The sequence below is a fragment of the Macrobrachium rosenbergii genome, chromosome 6 (genome assembly GCF_040412425.1).
Source record: "Macrobrachium rosenbergii isolate ZJJX-2024 chromosome 6, ASM4041242v1, whole genome shotgun sequence".
Classification (NCBI taxonomy): Eukaryota; Metazoa; Arthropoda; class Malacostraca; order Decapoda; family Palaemonidae; genus Macrobrachium; species Macrobrachium rosenbergii.
Window position 1 is genome coordinate 54,510,029 of NC_089746.1, and position 16,951 is coordinate 54,526,979.

The following is a 16,951-nucleotide window of genomic DNA, read 5'->3' on the forward strand; positions in this document are numbered from 1 at the left end:
CCTCTTCTGTAGCTCATCATGATCGCTAAGGTAACGGACGAAAGGATTTGTGGATTTTGCGTTAAAATTCATGAAGTGAATTTAATAGCTCTCTTGAGTGACTCTTGGGAAAGTGACCACGAGTGACTCATGAATTAACAGAAACTAATAAGCACAGTGGTGTGTTTTTGGTTATTTACCTATTGGTTCTCTCACTTTTTTTTTATTTAGTTTAGATTGTCATTCGTTTTCATCTACAAACTAAATTATATCAAGACCAACAAAGACATTAGATTATGAATTTAAAGATTATCTGTAGTTATTAGTTTTTTACACATATGATAATTCTTTTCTCTCTTCCTGTTTTTTTGAAGGCCTGTTTAGCTCTGGCCCTTGTTGCCGCTGTCTTCGGTGCACCCTCCCACCCCCCATACGGCTACGCCCCTCAACCTTCTTATGAGGTAAGAATTAGATCAAGTTCCTCTAATGTACAAGATGCTTCCATCTGTAAGAAATAATTTTTTAAATAATTTACAAAATTAATTATTGTTGTTCTTTATTAAAATCTAAGTCTCAGTTATAATTCTCGGGATACCAGCATAGAAATTCTCTTTCTCAACTTCAGGAACCTGCCAAGTACGACTTCAACTACGCCGTGAAGGACGACTACTCCGGCAACGACTTCGGCCACGAAGAGGCCCGAGATGGCTACGACACTCAGGGATCCTACTACGTCCTCCTCCCCGACGGTCGCCTGCAGAAGGTGTCCTACAACGTCAACGGAGACTCAGGATTTGTGGCTGAAGTCACTTACGAGGGAGAGGCTCAGTACCCTGAGTACCACCCGGCACCTTCCTATGCCTAAACTAATTACGAAGTTTCCGATTCCTCTGTATTTAAGAAATCTATTTAATAAACCCTTTCTTTACTAAATAAAATGTTTCTTTTCAAAAAGCCTGTACATCAAAATCGAAAGAAAACCTTAAATTCTTTCTCTCTCTCTCTCTCTCTCTCTCTCTCTCTCTCTCTCTCTCTGTATGTACTGTATATATATATATATATATATATATATATATATATATATATATATATATACATATACATATATATATATACATATAAATATATAAGCAAATACAATATACATGTATATACATATATGGTATATGTATGTATGTATGTATGTAACATCTTTATACCTATATAAATCAATGTTGGATCACATACCTAAGTAATAGTATTCTTTACTCTCTATTAGTAAGGTACGAATCTGGGTTGAAATACGGAAAAATCTTTCGTAATTGCAGGGAGAAATAAATATATTAATGATTCAATGAACTGAGCGATCCAAATAAGTTTCTTGGTTTGCAAGGACTATAAACTTCATCTTTTCCTGGATTCATTTACTAGTCGTAACTTTCTTCTACTTTTTAAAAGGATATCTTATTGATATGGGCATGCCTCGTAATGCTAAATATCTTAGTTATGCTAACAGAATTTTCAAGTGTAATAATTTGCCCTGAGAACAAAAAAATATTTCCCAGATTATATCTACACATACTGTGTAGGCACTGGCGGGTTACTCCGTCTGTAGTTCGTCTGGATCTTCTATGTTATTACTCTGAAAACAACAGAACCCAAATGGATGTAAGTGAGTGATTACTGTTAAAATATTCTGTATCATGGTTTGATAGATTATGCATAGATCTGAAGCGAGCTTTTGACCATGGAAGTGTAATTAATTTTTCCTTTCACGACACGGACAACGTTAAACGCCAAAGGTCATTCAGGCTTCTTGCTAATTCGCTGACATTTTCAGGTACGAGTAAATACTAGTCCTGTGCCCGTTCTCAGAATTGTTTGGGAGTGTATGTCCCACAAAAATACGCAAACAACAGTCATAGTACTTCTGTCTTGAAGGATTTTTAATGAGATTTATATTATAGAACAACAATGAGGACTGTTTACCTTTGCGGGGCAAAGAGCTAAAGAAGAAAACGTAAATTCCTTTATCTATAAAGGAATATAAAGTTCATCCAAGATCGTCTTTCCTATTATTCACTATTTAGGGAGGACAAGAGGCTACATCGTATAAGAATCAAAGGTATGTTTCAACTCTAAAGTTATCTGATGTCCTCTTGGATGGAGTAGCAAATGCGCCAGTGAAAGAAATAAATTGCGAGGACAAAGAGAATCTGGAGGAAGGCCGAAATGCCCGTTGAATAAAACGAAGAAGTACTTACCAAATCTGAGAGAGAGAGAGAGAGAGAGAAGTTGCAGAAAGTAATAAAGCATTTTGAAAATATATCCATAAAAGAGTCTGACTGCAATGAGAGTTAATGGGGACGTGGACTTGGAAGTAAAATGAGTCCACTAGTTAGTCTTACTGTGGGCGAAGTTGAAATGACAGCAATTGACTAGAGGAGAATAAGAATTCAGGCAATGTAGGTACGAACATTGTAGCGAACTATTGCAGAAGGGTAAATTATTGTAGCATAAGCACGTAACACCGTTTAGTATAATCAGCAACGGCTATCAAATTTTGGAAACAAATCGATTAGTAAAATTCTGTCAGAAAATTCAACATTTGCAATTAATCCAATAATAATTTTTTGAAAATTGTAATTTAATTGACAAAATATGAAAGAAAGATGTAAGTAAAAACAAATCACTCGGACTAGCCACTGTGAGGGCTGATAGTTAGCTCAGTGGTCTGATAAAGCTATAATAATAATAATAATATTAATAATAATAATAATAATAATAATAATAATAATAATAATAATATAAAAGCAAATCATAAAATTAGTAACTAAATTCTCTGATCGTTTGTATTACTGTACTTTCACACAATATAGATACGAAAAATCATGTGATCGTAGAAAACTGAAGACAAACAAAGTATATCGTCACTACTCGTCTCTATTAAACTATAAAGATACCAAGAACTCAAGAAATTTAAAAGAATGGCGTCTTCGCATGACTGTAAAAACAGTATGGATTGTCTTTCTCTTTCTAAAGTTCAAACGCCACTTCCCTAACCGTCCAATTTCCCTATCCACTAACTTCTCCTCACGTTTTCTTGATTCGACCAGTCGAAGTTTCTTCGTCGCTTTCCGAACTTCCATTTCCTGAGTTCACAGTCTTAACGATCAGTCAGGTATTACTGGTTATTCTGTTCTATTTTTTCGCTCCGTTTTTGCATCGTATTGTGCTGTTTGCTACCGTCGCATCTCAGAAGTGGAATTTGGAAATAACGAAAGAAAGCACAGAATAATCATCCCAGTGTATTCATACAAATTTCTTAGTTTACCACGAGCCGTTAACCTAAAAAGGGTAGATTGAAGGGAAAACATAAGCACAGTGACTACACTGCACTGACTAAAAACTAAATTAAAGAGTCTCAACCTGAACTTTTTCGTATAACTCTCGAATTCCAAAAGACCACGATTCTCATACTGCGAGTTACTCAACCTTGAAGGTTCTCAGCAGTCATCTAAGAACTTGAGCGTTTAATTCTCTAAACCAAGAAGAGTTTCGTTGTGATAAGAAACATTAATGGGAAGATTTAAAGTTATGACGTCGTAAGTCTTTGAAAAAGTCATTATGGCCGCAAGACACAACATTTTCGAGTTTGCGACGGGAAGTTTGCATTATGGAAAAGGAAAGGGAAGGAAAGACAATATTAGAAAGAAGAGGAGTAATATCCTTGGAACTCGCGTCTGTCTGATCTCTCAGATATTTTTCATAATAAAGAAGAAAGATATTTCAAAGCGAAAACTGAAAAGTTACAACAGACATTTTTGAGCAGTTTAATTAAAGCACACTGAACTGGTTGCCAGGATTTAAAGACAATATATAACCACAATACCTTGCGTTCATAGACAGTTCCTTTTAAATTCTTAAATTTTTAACTTGAAAATAAAGTTTAGTTGACTTGATAGATTACATAACGAAATGCCTTTTAATGAAGATTTAATGAATGGGCGGTCATTTAAATCCTTTCAGCTGACAGTATTTTTATACCATCCTCCTTAACTGCAGTTCCAGTCTCCTTTTGCTCATGTACATAACTGTGGATTTTTACTTATTACTTCCGGTCACAATCTAGTCTTTTTTTTCCCCTTTCGATTTCAGCAAGAATTTATGGGGTGAGGTTGCTAGCCCACACGCTTCCACGTGGATATACAAGGTGCTTTGTTATACAGGTAGACAGATAAACAGGTAGGTAGGTAGATAGCAACAGACAAGCTCTCGAACAGTTAACCTACGATGAGTCAATTTAGCTCAGGGCGAAACTGGTGGAAGGAGACAGCCAAGAACAGAAGTGATGAAATGGCATAAGCGTGGACTTATTAAAGATACCTGAAGAGGAGAGGTGGCACATAACAGTGAAACGAAGAGAAAGGGAGGTGATGGAAAATGATCCGTTTCTAACGGAAATCAATTGCTGAGAAAGACAGCTGGTGGGAGGGAGATGGTTAGGACGGGCACCTTGATGGGTTGACCAAGAATGTCTTTACTATGTAAGCAATCGGCAAAGGCTATACAGTCTTCCGAAGGTTGAAACTGCAGGTTTTCTTCTTTCTAATCGCGCCGGTGTCATCACCTGCAGTTTCAACCTTCATCATTTCACTAGTTTCGCCCTGAGCTAAATTAGCTCATCATAGGTTAAGTGTCATTTTGTTATCTTGTCCGTTGCTATCTACTTACCTACCTGTTTATCTATCTGCCTATATACTGTAATAAAGGCCCTTGAATATCCACGGGGAAGTGTGTGGGCTAACAACCTCACCCCATAAATTCTTGCTGAAATCGAAAGGGCAACGCCTGGTTCAATTGTCTTGAAGGAGAAAAAGAGTAAAAAGGCCTTTGGTGATGAATATAATATATATATATATATATATATATATATATATATATATATATATATATATATATATATATATATGTATATATGTGTGTGTGTGTGTGTGTGTGTGTGTGTGTGTGTGTGTGTGTGTGTGTGTGTGTGTGTAGGAGTGAAGCCATGTCATATTGACACAGACAGTTGCCTCTCATAACAAACTGAAACAGAAAGTAACTTTGAGTCAAATTATAATTCACTAAAGGTTCATGAGAAAACTTGTACAAAGCCAAATTTCGTAATTTTTAAAATTAATTTGGTGAATTTATTTTCCCCTAAATAAAAAAAGACGAAAGTCAGGAGGGCGAAATATACCTAAAGTCTAGTAATCAGCCCACCTCGTATCACCTTCCTGACTTCTAACAGCCGTCAAAAAAAAAAAAAAACCATAACGTCCATATATGCCTACTGGAGGAGGAGACCTTCCGTTCCTAGAAAGTACTTCCGTAAGTCGGCCTTAACTGGACGCCACGGTCTAGAAAGGACACCATCAACAGCGGTCGGTCACGAGTGGGCGGGGCTCGCCTAAACCAACAAGCGCCCTTTCTATGCTCAGGTATATAAAGGCACTCACTCCATTCTTTGACATCACAGTCCTCTCCTCAGACTCATCATGATCGCTAAGGTAACAGCTAAGAGGAGTCCAGCCCTTTTGGAACTCATTAACTGACCTAGATACATCTTTCTGGAGTGATTCTGTAGGAAGCGATTCGTCAGAGAAATCATGATCTTTCTGAAATTCGAGTCATCTTTGATATATTCTGACTGGCAGAATATATCTGGTTGTTCGTTTTCATATTTTTAGATTTTTGAGTAATTATTGTCCAAAATAACTTGAAATGCTCTAAGTTTCTGAAATCAAGATATATTCTTGCCGAATTGTGCAGGTTCCTGAGATCATCATAACTGTGCTAAATTTCACTTATTACTTTTTCAACAGACCTGTGTAGCTTTGGCCATCGTTGCCGTTGTCTTGGGAGCCCCCTCCCACCCACCATATGGCTACGCCCCTCAACCTTCTTATGAGGTGAGATTACAGCTTGATTCGACAGTGAAGATAAGAGGTTCTACATTAATTCATAGTGCCTCTTATTGTTGTTCTTTTCGTTAGGAAAATATCTTGCTTATAAAAGAAGATGAATAATAGAAATTGAGATAATAATTCTGGTAATTAAATATCTCTCCTTAAAATGATAACAGTAATTCTCAGAACTTGACTAAATTTTTAAAATCTTCCATTTCAGGAGCCAGCCAAGTACGACTTCAACTACGCCGTGAAGGACGACTACTCCGGCAACGACTTCGGCCACGAAGAGGCCCGAGATGGCTACGACACTCAGGGATCCTACTACGTCCTCCTCCCCGACGGTCGCCTGCAGAGGGTGTCCTACAACGTCAACGGAGACTCAGGTTTTGTGGCTGAAGTCACTTACGAGGGAGAGGCTCAGTACCCTGAGCACCACCCGGCGCCTTCTTATGCCTAATCTAATTACGAATTTTTCGACTCATCTGTATTTATGAAATGTATTTAATAAACTCTGTCTTTATTAAACATTGTTTCCTTCTAATAATTACCATTTAAAAACTGAAAGAAATTTGTAGGCTTTCCAGGTAAATGTTGAAATATTTTATTTTATTCTTGTAAGTTTTATACCACTACCTCTCTCTTTCTCTCTCTCTCTCTCACTAAATATAATAATTAAAGGGAAATTTCATCAAACATTCTTTCACAAATAGATATGTTGCTCAGCTGAATACGCAAAAACATGTACAACAGCTTTTTTTTTTTTATTGAATCATGTTTCTGTGAAGGTAGATTAACATAGGTAACATTATTTGCAGACCTTAGGCAAGAAAATGCATTAAAATTTTAATAATTTGTTCGATATCCATGACGTCAGATCCTGATCAGTTTCTTGGCGCTTGGGCATCTCAGGAACCCAATTCTTTTTTTATGAAAAATTTTCTTTTTTTCTGAATACTTGATCTAATTACAAATATCTTTTCCATTTTTAGTTTTCTGAAAACTAAAACTATTGTGCCGGCTTTGTCTGTCCGTCAGCACTTTTTTCTGTCCGCGCTTTTTCTGTCCACCCTTTGACCTTAAAAACCACTGAGGGTAGAGGGCTGCAAATTGGTATGTTGATCATCCACCCTCCAATCATCAAACATACCAAATTGCAGCCCTCTAGTCTCAGCAGTTTTTATTTTATTTAAGGTTAAATTTAGCCATGATCGTGCTTCTAGCAACGATTTAGGATAGGCCACCACCGGGCTTCGGTTAAAGTTTCATGGGCCGCGGCTCACACAGCATTATACCGAGACCACCGAAAGATAGATCTATTTTCGTTGGCCTTCATTATACGCTGTAAGCGGCTGTACAGAAAACTCGATTGCGCCGAAGAAAATTCGGCTCATCTTTTACTTGTTTAGAGAGCAATTGATACTCTTGGTGCTACAGATCAAGTGAATAATAAATTTCTCACTGCAAATAAATTATCTTAAGAACTAGTAAGTATTTCCACGATACTAGGAGAGAACTTGTGTGTTTCCTTTGAAGCGCAACTGGATTACAGAGTTAACAAGTAGATGTAAATTATTTTCATTCGGAACGAGTCTCTCCTTTACGAAAACTTTCTTGTCAAACTTTTACTTGATAATGGTTTGAGGGGAGAACAATAGCATGAATAAGAATGTTTGATTAAGGTATCGTACAGTAAAATGGGAAACGTGGAGAACCAAAGGTCTCTCACACGGCTTTGCTAATTGTATGCTTTTACTTGTACCAGAGCAAACAGAGTATATTAATCTGCAACAGTGAATACCAGCACTGTTCGTGGAAGTATTATTTTCCTGCTTTGAAAATGAGCTATATTTATTCAATACACAGGCAAATAAATAAGAGCATGCACTTCCGCGAGCTCGTGTTCACAACACTTTTGAAACGATGAATTTTCGATAGAAAATCCAGTTGCTGAATAACAACTCTGAATAACTTACTGGGAGAAAGGGAAGGGACTCAAAAGGGAGCGTTGCAGATATTTCCATAATGGAATTATCCTACGTATTTCGCCATCTTTTGAAATAAAATCCAGACCCGATCGTTCACCCCTCAGAAGGATAACCTATTGTTTTTCTTTCAGGGAATCCCAAGGTCTCGAGGAGCCCGTCTGCACAAAAAGTGTACATTTCCACTTAAAGCTTGTTTGTTGGGATCAAGGATGAATTTACAAAGGAGCTGGGGGAAGGAAAGAAAGCGTACGCGCAAAGTTGTTGATAAAGGGAAGTGGGAGAGAAAGACTACTGAAATGGCTGACGTTTGTGGGAAACTGGAAAGATACATTTCCAGATATAGTAAAATTTCTTTTAAAAAATTGGATCTTTCCTAGATAGTGATCCCCCCAAGGTTTTTGACCCGGTGTGTGTCCACTTTTGCTGCGTGTTTAGCACAAGCCCTTTTGGGGATGACAGTAAAAACATAAACAAAAAACTGTAAATATCCTAAAGATAATGACCCTAAAGAAAAGATGCAAAAAAATGTTAGCTGGAAAAGCACTGAACGGTTTATGAAAGTGTAGTAGTGGAAGGAATTAAAATAAAATTGAAGTACCTCTCTCACAGCAGTTTCAATAGGATGTGATAGCCGAAGTAGATTGGGTTTATGGGTAAGTCCTGTTGGAAGATGTAAGAAAGACAGCAGGGGCATTGCAGAAGTAACCGACATCGAGAGAAGCAGGTAATTATTTAAGAAAGATATGGAAAATTCATCGAAGGAAAAACCATTGATGGCGCAGCAACTACCGTAAATTGCTACGGTATGACCACGAAGAATGTCAAGGAGAGAGATGACTAAGGGAAATTGATGAATACATTTTTCGTTCTCGAGGGAGAAAGGAGAAACGCGAGTACGTTGCAAGGAAGATGGAAATGGGGAAATATGAGTACGGAATGGCTAATCATATTAGAAATTAGACACCGCTCGATGGAACATGGGTGGATAAAACGAAGACCCTGTACGGGAAGCTAATACCTTAATGCACTGTGGAGAATTCGGTTTGACCTAAGGCTATAGAAATATAGTTGCCATATAGATGCTGGAATATCTTTCATAGTCGAATTCACCTGAATTTGATATATATTCTGAATAATTTCCGAGGGTATGAATTGCTTCACGAATCTTGTTTGTAGATGGACTGTTCTTTCTATTCCTACAAAATTGGCTGTATGTAAGAATAGTCACATGTATATGCATAAATATGTATTATACTTCGAAATAAGTAACAAACATATAACCAGTATGTCTTGGTATATATTAATACTATAAATTATACAATTTCCGTGTATGCGAGGTAAAGTAAAATCCACAGGCAACGATAATTAAATTTATTAAGCTTCCGAAAGGACCAACTCCCTTCTTTCTGGGTCTTCTGAGGAGGAAGGGAGTCGGTTCCTTCGAAAGCTAAATAAATTTCATTTCCGTTCTCCGTGGGGTTCATTAATCCTATTCATTAACATTCGCACGCATTCGTATATGCAAATCTGCACAGTATGTATACATGAATTCAGTTGTCCTTAGGAAGGGAAGGTAAACAATCATTTCAAAACATACTAGAGATATACGTGTTTCTATGAAACTTACTTGCACGATAAAGAGGCATTGATAAAAAATATATATATATATATATATATATATATATATATATATATATATATATATATATATATATATATATATATATATATATATATATATATATATATATATATATATATATATATATATACATATACATAAAAGAATAATTATAATGTTATGGCTAGATTCTCAAACTTTATATATACACAATCCTTCTCGCAGGCTTCAAGCGTCACCTCCCCACCAGTCCAATTTTCCCATCCACTAACTTCTTCCGTCCCCTTTATTTGACCAATCCAAGACCCGTCCTCTCATTCCAAACTTCCATTACCCGCGCTGATAACCATAACGGCCAGTATTTTATTATTACTGGTTCATATTTCTCTGTCGTCACTCCCTCTTAGATTTCGTTGCGCAGCTTCGTAATACTGTATAATGTTATCGGGCATTTTTCATCATTCGTCAGTTGTATGACTAAGCTTTTTTCGTTTATGACTGTTTGTCTATTTCACGAATATTTGCCCCAGTTTGATATTTGAACGGTGAATCATAATTCTCAATATTTGCCACTTGTAAACCTTTGGTTTCTAATGGCATGAGATTCCAAATTAATTGCGATGCATTTCGTCCTTACCTGAAACACCAAATGAATGATTCATCGCTAATTGCATTAGTGGAATTTGGAAAAGTAGTGTCCTTACAGCCATAGGATACCAGGCCTTCGAGGGTGTGCAGGAAAAATGAAATCACAAAGGATAATATAGAAAAGGAAAGAAAATTAAGGGAGGAAATGACTTCCTCGAAGTTCACCTCCTTTTGATCTTGCAGTCGTTCGCAGTGGGATGTAAAGGCTTTCAACTCCTTTATGACTGAAATAGAAAGAAATCGAGCATGCGAGACTGAAACGAAAATGTTATAAGTTCTTTTGCCGTCACGTGTTTTTAAAACACATCAGATTGGTTGTGAACGCTTAAGGGAAAAAATCTCATAACGTCTATGTATTTGTAGTTACATTGTTTTCATAATATTTTTTATTCTTTTGTAGTGAGCATGACCTTGTGTATATGAAGCTGTACTATTTTTTAGCAAAGGTTTTTTTACGCATGCGTTATTGGTCGACGAAGACGAGCTCCTTATCATTAGATAACAAAATGGTTCTTTCTCTATCACGACATTGTCATGCAAAAAGTACTTATAAAGTTTTCATTAATCGTCACTTCAGAAAACTGTGTTGCGGTGTATTTCAAAACACTGTTTGAGCCCACTCACTTTCGTCTCACCTTCTTCTGGACACGGTGTCTTTCATTTGCATCGTTAGTTCTCGTCAATTAACTCAAGTTCAACAACTCCATAAATTCATTTTTTTTATTGTCATCACACTGTTTTCGATTCATCTGTATTTATGAAATATATTGAATAAATTATCTTCCTTTTTAAACAAATTTCCTTTTCCTTTTAGAAAAGTCCATTTACAGTGATTGATTTAATAATACTGGAAAAACACGAAATTTAGTTTATTTTTTTACTTGAAGAAGAATGAACTTATTTTTTTTATCATAGATTAATATAAGCATTCTTTTAAAGTATACTTCTAGCAGTAGATATAATGAATATAATGATAGGGTAATTTTGCAAGGGAGAATCACTATACCCGAAAAAGAAGCGATTCTCATTATTAGTCTTTTCATATGGAAATCCACACATTCTATATCAATAACTAATTTCCATAAAAAATGAAAAATACACAAATAAGTCCTTTCATGAACTGCACTTAATAAAACTGATGAATGATAAGTACAAGATCTCATAAATATAACTTGTTTACTTTTTATTACAAGACAAAATGACGTGGACGTAAAACATGTTGATATATTGTGTCAAATTCGGATCCTCAGGACCTGTAGTTGAATGGGTCCAGAGCCGTCCAGGAATGGCAGAGAGTAGGAACAGGGACACGAACATTCTCTTTCTTTCTTTCTTTCTTTCTTTCTTTCTTTCTTTCTTTCTTTTAAATCTTAGCGTTAATCACACTTCATCAGAGGCTTGGGTCCCGGATCCTACTGAGAGACCTCCCTCCTGGTGCTTTACAGGAGAGCCCTGATCTCGCTGTTCTACAGAATGGAGGTCTTCCTCTTCCTAGGCTTAGCTGGGAAACCATACGAATCCAGTTTGATTATGTTACCTTCCTCCGAAGTTGACCCTAGAAGTTGACCCTAGAAGCCAAGGGGAGCCTCGGATGCTGGGAGAGAGGTGGTGTCCTTTAATTCACTGCGGTTTTGGAAATCCTAGACATTTCAGTCCACTTGTTGACATCATCGTTGCGACTATCAGTTGGACACCTTGTTAAATATGAACCATCTTAGCAACCAACAGGTGCTGTAGCTTGGTAAAATGAGCTAATTTGCGCATGTAGAATACAATCTCGTTCTGGTTCAGCCTTTCTAGCATTCACTGAAGGGCCCATGACATCATTCTTTTTGGCAGATGTTAACGGACGGATGCCCTTCTAACACCAGCCCTCCCTAAACGGTCTGAGGAAGATCCAGTCATGTTAAAAGTTAATCATTTTGGTAATTTTCCTTGCAGTTAGTTGAAATGAAGTCAAACCAATCTTGACTCTTTCAATTAACATTCGTATGAATGTCACTTCACAGGTGTTAAGCTGATTTTGCAAAGAATAAGCAAGAATGTGTAATCGATTCAGTAAATCATAATTTCTAGAATTCCTTTCATGACACATCGCAAGTTCGTTGTTACTTTTTAAGATTAAGTGAATAACTGTATTCTAATTTGTAAATGAATAAGCAAATAACAGATGCCGTTTATTTCAGGGATATTCTTGGCATGTTTCTTTCCGTTTTTGCAGCGAAACTGTAACTTTCTTTGAAGTTTGGAAGCTATTTCTTTACTTTTTTGTAACTGCAGTTTATGATTGTTCAAATGTCTTTAGTGCCAAAAAAAAAATACACACAAAATATTTCTTCGAGAAAGAGAGGAAGCCTGATCCCGAAATTGAATAAGAAAATACTTTGAAAGAGTTCTTTTTCTCTTAAATACAATTTAATTCTTCCTTCTTCTTCTTCTTCTTCTTCTTCTTCTTCTTCTTCTTCTTCTTCTTCTTCTTCTTCTTCTCTGACATATGTTTCCTCACATGGCGCGTTCTCTCCCTCAAAGGAAATCTAATTGTCGAAATCACCTTGGACGTGCGTTATGAGGAAGGGTGATATAACAGACGTTATCGAAGGAGAGTTTCATTAACTGCATATTCCATGTTTAAAAAGAAATAATTTTCTCGTTCTGAGACAATAATTCCCAGTTCAGTTCTGGCTTCTTAATTTCGCCTGAAGTTGCGACAGTGATTTCACGGCTATAACCTTACCCGAAGTCATGTTCATCTCGGCGAAATCCCCCGCAAAGAGACAGCTATCTTAGATGATTTTTCCGGATGACGGTATTATCAAATTGCGAATGTGTTTGAAGAGAACAACTGATAATTCGCTTGACACTCATGAACATCGTTATTCACGTAATTTTTAAGGGGAATGATAAACATAATGAAACCAGATACCAAAAACAACCGTTGTCATTATCGCTTATTGTTTGAACGACATAAAAAGATAACTGTACATTATCATAGTTGACTTCAATATTTACAACAAAACAAAAACGTGTAAAATGAAGGGAAATTTAAGATTGTTTAACAAACAGAAAAAGTGAGCAATAAATGGTGATGACAAACAATCACTGTATTTTGTACAATAATAATACACGTAAACACTGTGTCATAGAGATTTTGGTACAGCAGAGATTTAGATAGGAACATATTTTTTAAACAGAAATTAATGAAGTGGATGGCTTACAGGCAATTTAATAAAAAAAAAATCGCAAAACCTAAGAGAATACTAGGGAAAATAAACCAGAACTGACAATAATAATGTTCACAGACTTATACGTAAGGACATGCTTTATAATATACCATGCTTGAGGAAAGGGGAGCTCTTCGTTGGGTGAGTCGGTAGAGCTGCGGACTGGAACTCGCTGGGCCGGAGTTCGATTCCCCGGCCGGCTGATGAAGAGTTAGAGGAATTTATTTGGTGATAGAAATTCATTTTTCGCTATAATGTGGTTCGGATTCCACAATAAGCTGTAGGTCCCGTTGCCAAGTAACCAATTGGTTCTTAGCCACGTAAAATAAGTCTAATCCTTCGGGCCAGCCCTAGGAGAGCTGTTAATCAGCTCAGTGGTCTGGTAAAACTAAGGTATACTTATTTGTTTTGAGGAAAGGGGGAAACTACGGCTTCTTCGAACTCTTCAAATCTTTTCTTTCCTCGAACGCCGTTTTCCCTCTTAACTCTTCCCGTTTCTGCATCAGTTCCTCGTTGGGCGAGTCGATAGATAGCAGCTAGGCCCGGAGTTCGAGTCTCCGGCCGGCCAATGAAGAATTAGAGAATTTGTGATAGAAATTCATTTCTCGGTATATGTGGTTCGGATTTAAGCTGCATCAGGTAAATTGGTTCTTAGCCACGTAAAATAAGTCTCCTTCGGGCCAGCCCCAGGAGAGCTGATCTGAGTGGTCTGGTGTATACTTACTTTGCATCAAAGGTAAACGTTCTCCCTCTGATCCGTGTTCACTCCTGGTCGGTCTCCACATACATCTAAAGTAGCTTTCTCCATCTTTCCTCTTTGCACGTTTAGTGTTGTTGTTATTATGTTTATGGGGAGAGAGAACGCTGCCGATAAGGATATTTAGCATTGGACACAGATATATAACATCGAAATTTTTCACTACATCCGGAAAAATAATTTTTCAGATCGACATGACGAATTTATCTTTCATGAACTGAATACTGAGAATACGTTTTATACACATGCAAGTTCTATTGGCTTGATAATTCTCTGCCAATGTTAGTGCTTTAACTATTTCATTTGCATATGTATTGACATTACAATTATATTCACCACGAAATTCTGAAAAACAGTTTAACTTCATAACCTTTTTCTCAGCAAAAATGAATGGATTCCTTGTGTCCCTGAGAGACTTATCATTTACCTATTTTTTACATTTGAATTTTTAGTTTCCATTTTGCGATGCATAAAGAGCCCCGCTATGTGATTATTTTGTTCAAACTTCTCTTAATTTTTGTAAGATCTTGTATCTGGAATTCTAAATTTTATTCATATTTTACGAAAATTACGGTTGGCTTGCGCTGAATATAGGTTTTCCTCAATTCATGGCTCCTTGGAGTTTTTCCCTCATTAAGCGAGTAATTATAGGAAAGACAAATAACTCGAGTTATTACAGCTAATTGCAGCCTTCTATTTATGGACTGGAATTTTTGTAAACGATTCATTCCGGATGTAAACTGATTGCTTCAATAATGAACTAAACGATTTGGGGAAACATTTCTCAAACATTGGAACATTCCATAAGAACTGTTGATTGGAATAGCGGCCTTGCATTTTTATTCTTACTTAATTGAAAAGAATTAAGTCATCAATTCATCTCAGATGCTCGAGAACCCAAAGAAGTTTTTCGTTCATCCTTCTGAATACTGACTGAAGAGGTGAGGGAATATTTTGTTGATTCACCGAATGATTGATTGACTAGTTCCGTAAACCGACAATACGACAGTAAAGATTTGAAGTAACTGTACACCATAAAGAATTATCTATTTGTATCTAATGATTCTCTAAATTATCTGGAATCAGATGCTTTTGCCTGCAGTTTTTCGTTCTTGATTTAAACTTGAACATGTCGATAGACGCATATTTGGCAAATAAGAATTGCGTTTTTGTCAGTTAATACAAATAAAAAAATGTGTATAAGAAAAAGGAAAAGCATTTTTGAAATTCCCGGTATGACCTATTATAGCTTAAATCAAATATACCAAATAGCAGGCTAATAGTTGAGTGCATGAGAACTTCTTTCTAAACTTTCATGAAAGAAAACGAGAATACTCCGATAAGAATGCTTAGCAGTCCATACTATTAAACCAAGAGATAATCATAAGACAACGTATTTGTGTGTCTGAATATAAAATCACGAAAGATAAAATGTGGAGAGTGGCATTTTTCTGTTTGAGTGAAAATAACAAATAGGTAGTTCACTGTTATTATTAATACCAGCTTCATCAAAAGTGACTTGAATGCTTGGGAATCGTTGGAGATCGCTTTAAATGTAATATGCTTTCTATAAGCTATACAAATTTCTTTCGATTAGGCCGATTTCTTGCTAAAATTGCAAAATATAGACAGCTTAGGTGAATGCACATAATAGAATACCAAGCCAGGCAATCACCCACTCTATAATAACTCGCTATTGCCATGCAAGAGACGCCATTCTCCCTTTCGAAAACACTCACCCAGAATGATCCAGCGCAAAGCAATGGCAATGTCAAGGTCAGATGGGTGGGGTAAGAGGGAGGGACTTCTTCTAAAAGGCCTTTCTCCGGCAGCTCCTCCTGACTCCTCCTCTTCGACTTCAGGTATATAAGGCCATATTTCCACTCCATGTCAACGTACTGCATTCCGGAAGCTCACCATGATGACTAAGGTAAAGCACGTCACAAGATTTCTTTGGATACATTCAGCCGAAAAATAATTGATATTGCCTTACAAAGTGCTTGGCTTGAAATGTGCAGTATATAACAGTTGGTACCTATGGTGGATGAAAATTATTCTCTAGTATATTAGCTTAATGTAATCATTTTAAATCTGTCACATTAAAATCCTTCAAACCTACAGTGTCTCTACTTGTACGATATGGCTAGTTGAGGTAAACTACGATTACTATACATAATCAAAATGATGACATTTGATGATTTATTTTCATGAATTCATCTGAATAACAGCCTCGTCCTAATCGTGTTTCATTCCTTTCAGATCTGCTTGATGCTGGCCCTCGTGGCTGCAGTCTTTGGTGCCCCATCCCAGCCGCAGTATGGATACGCCCCTCCTCCATCATATGAGGTCAGTTTCGAATTAAAGGCTTTAAAAACTTTAGTAAATTTTGGTAAGTCTAAAACTTTCATGGAATCATTAAATAACTTCAGTCTGAAATAATTATAGTATGTGTTAGTAAAGTGCTGTCTTTTGACAGGAACCAGCCAAGTACGACTTCAACTACGCCGTGAAGGATGACTACTCCGGCAACGACTTCGGCCACGAAGAGGCCCGAGATGGCTACGACACTCAGGGATCCTACTACGTCCTCCTCCCCGACGGTCGCCTGCAGAAGGTGTCCTACAACGTCAACGGAGACTCAGGATTTGTGGCTGAAGTCACTTACGAGGGAGAGGCTCAGTACCCTGAGTACCACCCGGCGCCTTCCTATGCTTAGGCTGTTTATTTATAGAACAGTGTTTCGGAACTATTTATGAGAGATCTGTTAAATAAAATTATCGTTTCTTAAAAGAAACTGTGTTTTAGTA

The 16,951-nt window shown here is 36.9% G+C and overlaps 3 protein-coding genes across 3 annotated transcripts; all 3 read left to right on the top strand.

The window, feature by feature from the left end:
* Window positions 1-895, top strand: LOC136839583 (pro-resilin-like). Its single transcript, XM_067105843.1, has 3 exons — window positions 1-30; window positions 354-440; window positions 605-895. Exons 1-3 carry the CDS (start codon window positions 19-21, stop codon window positions 842-844), a joined length of 339 nt encoding a protein of 112 aa, XP_066961944.1. The 5' UTR covers window positions 1-18; the 3' UTR covers window positions 845-895.
* A 4,594-nt stretch (window positions 896-5,489) lies between these two features.
* On the top strand, window positions 5,490-6,391 carry LOC136839584 (pro-resilin-like). The gene is made up of 3 exons (XM_067105844.1): window positions 5,490-5,510; window positions 5,826-5,912; window positions 6,130-6,391. The coding sequence occupies exons 1-3, from the start codon at window positions 5,499-5,501 to the stop codon at window positions 6,367-6,369; spliced, it is 339 nt and encodes a 112-aa protein (XP_066961945.1). The 5' UTR covers window positions 5,490-5,498; the 3' UTR covers window positions 6,370-6,391.
* A 9,622-nt stretch (window positions 6,392-16,013) lies between these two features.
* On the top strand, window positions 16,014-16,929 carry LOC136839587 (pro-resilin-like). The gene is made up of 3 exons (XM_067105846.1): window positions 16,014-16,074; window positions 16,404-16,490; window positions 16,621-16,929. Exons 1-3 carry the CDS (start codon window positions 16,063-16,065, stop codon window positions 16,858-16,860), a joined length of 339 nt encoding a protein of 112 aa, XP_066961947.1. The 5' UTR covers window positions 16,014-16,062; the 3' UTR covers window positions 16,861-16,929.
* The last annotated feature ends 22 nt before the right edge of the window (window positions 16,930-16,951 follow it).

Bases quoted from the DNA above. Each gene is read 5' to 3' on its own strand.
- LOC136839583 (XM_067105843.1), top strand. The intron at 441-604 runs GTAAGAATTAGA...TCTCAACTTCAG, and splicing joins CCCCTCAACCTTCTTATGAG to GAACCTGCCAAGTACGACTT.
- LOC136839584 (XM_067105844.1), top strand. The intron at 5,913-6,129 runs GTGAGATTACAG...CTTCCATTTCAG, and splicing joins CCCCTCAACCTTCTTATGAG to GAGCCAGCCAAGTACGACTT.
- LOC136839587 (XM_067105846.1), top strand. The intron at 16,491-16,620 runs GTCAGTTTCGAA...GTCTTTTGACAG, and splicing joins CCCCTCCTCCATCATATGAG to GAACCAGCCAAGTACGACTT.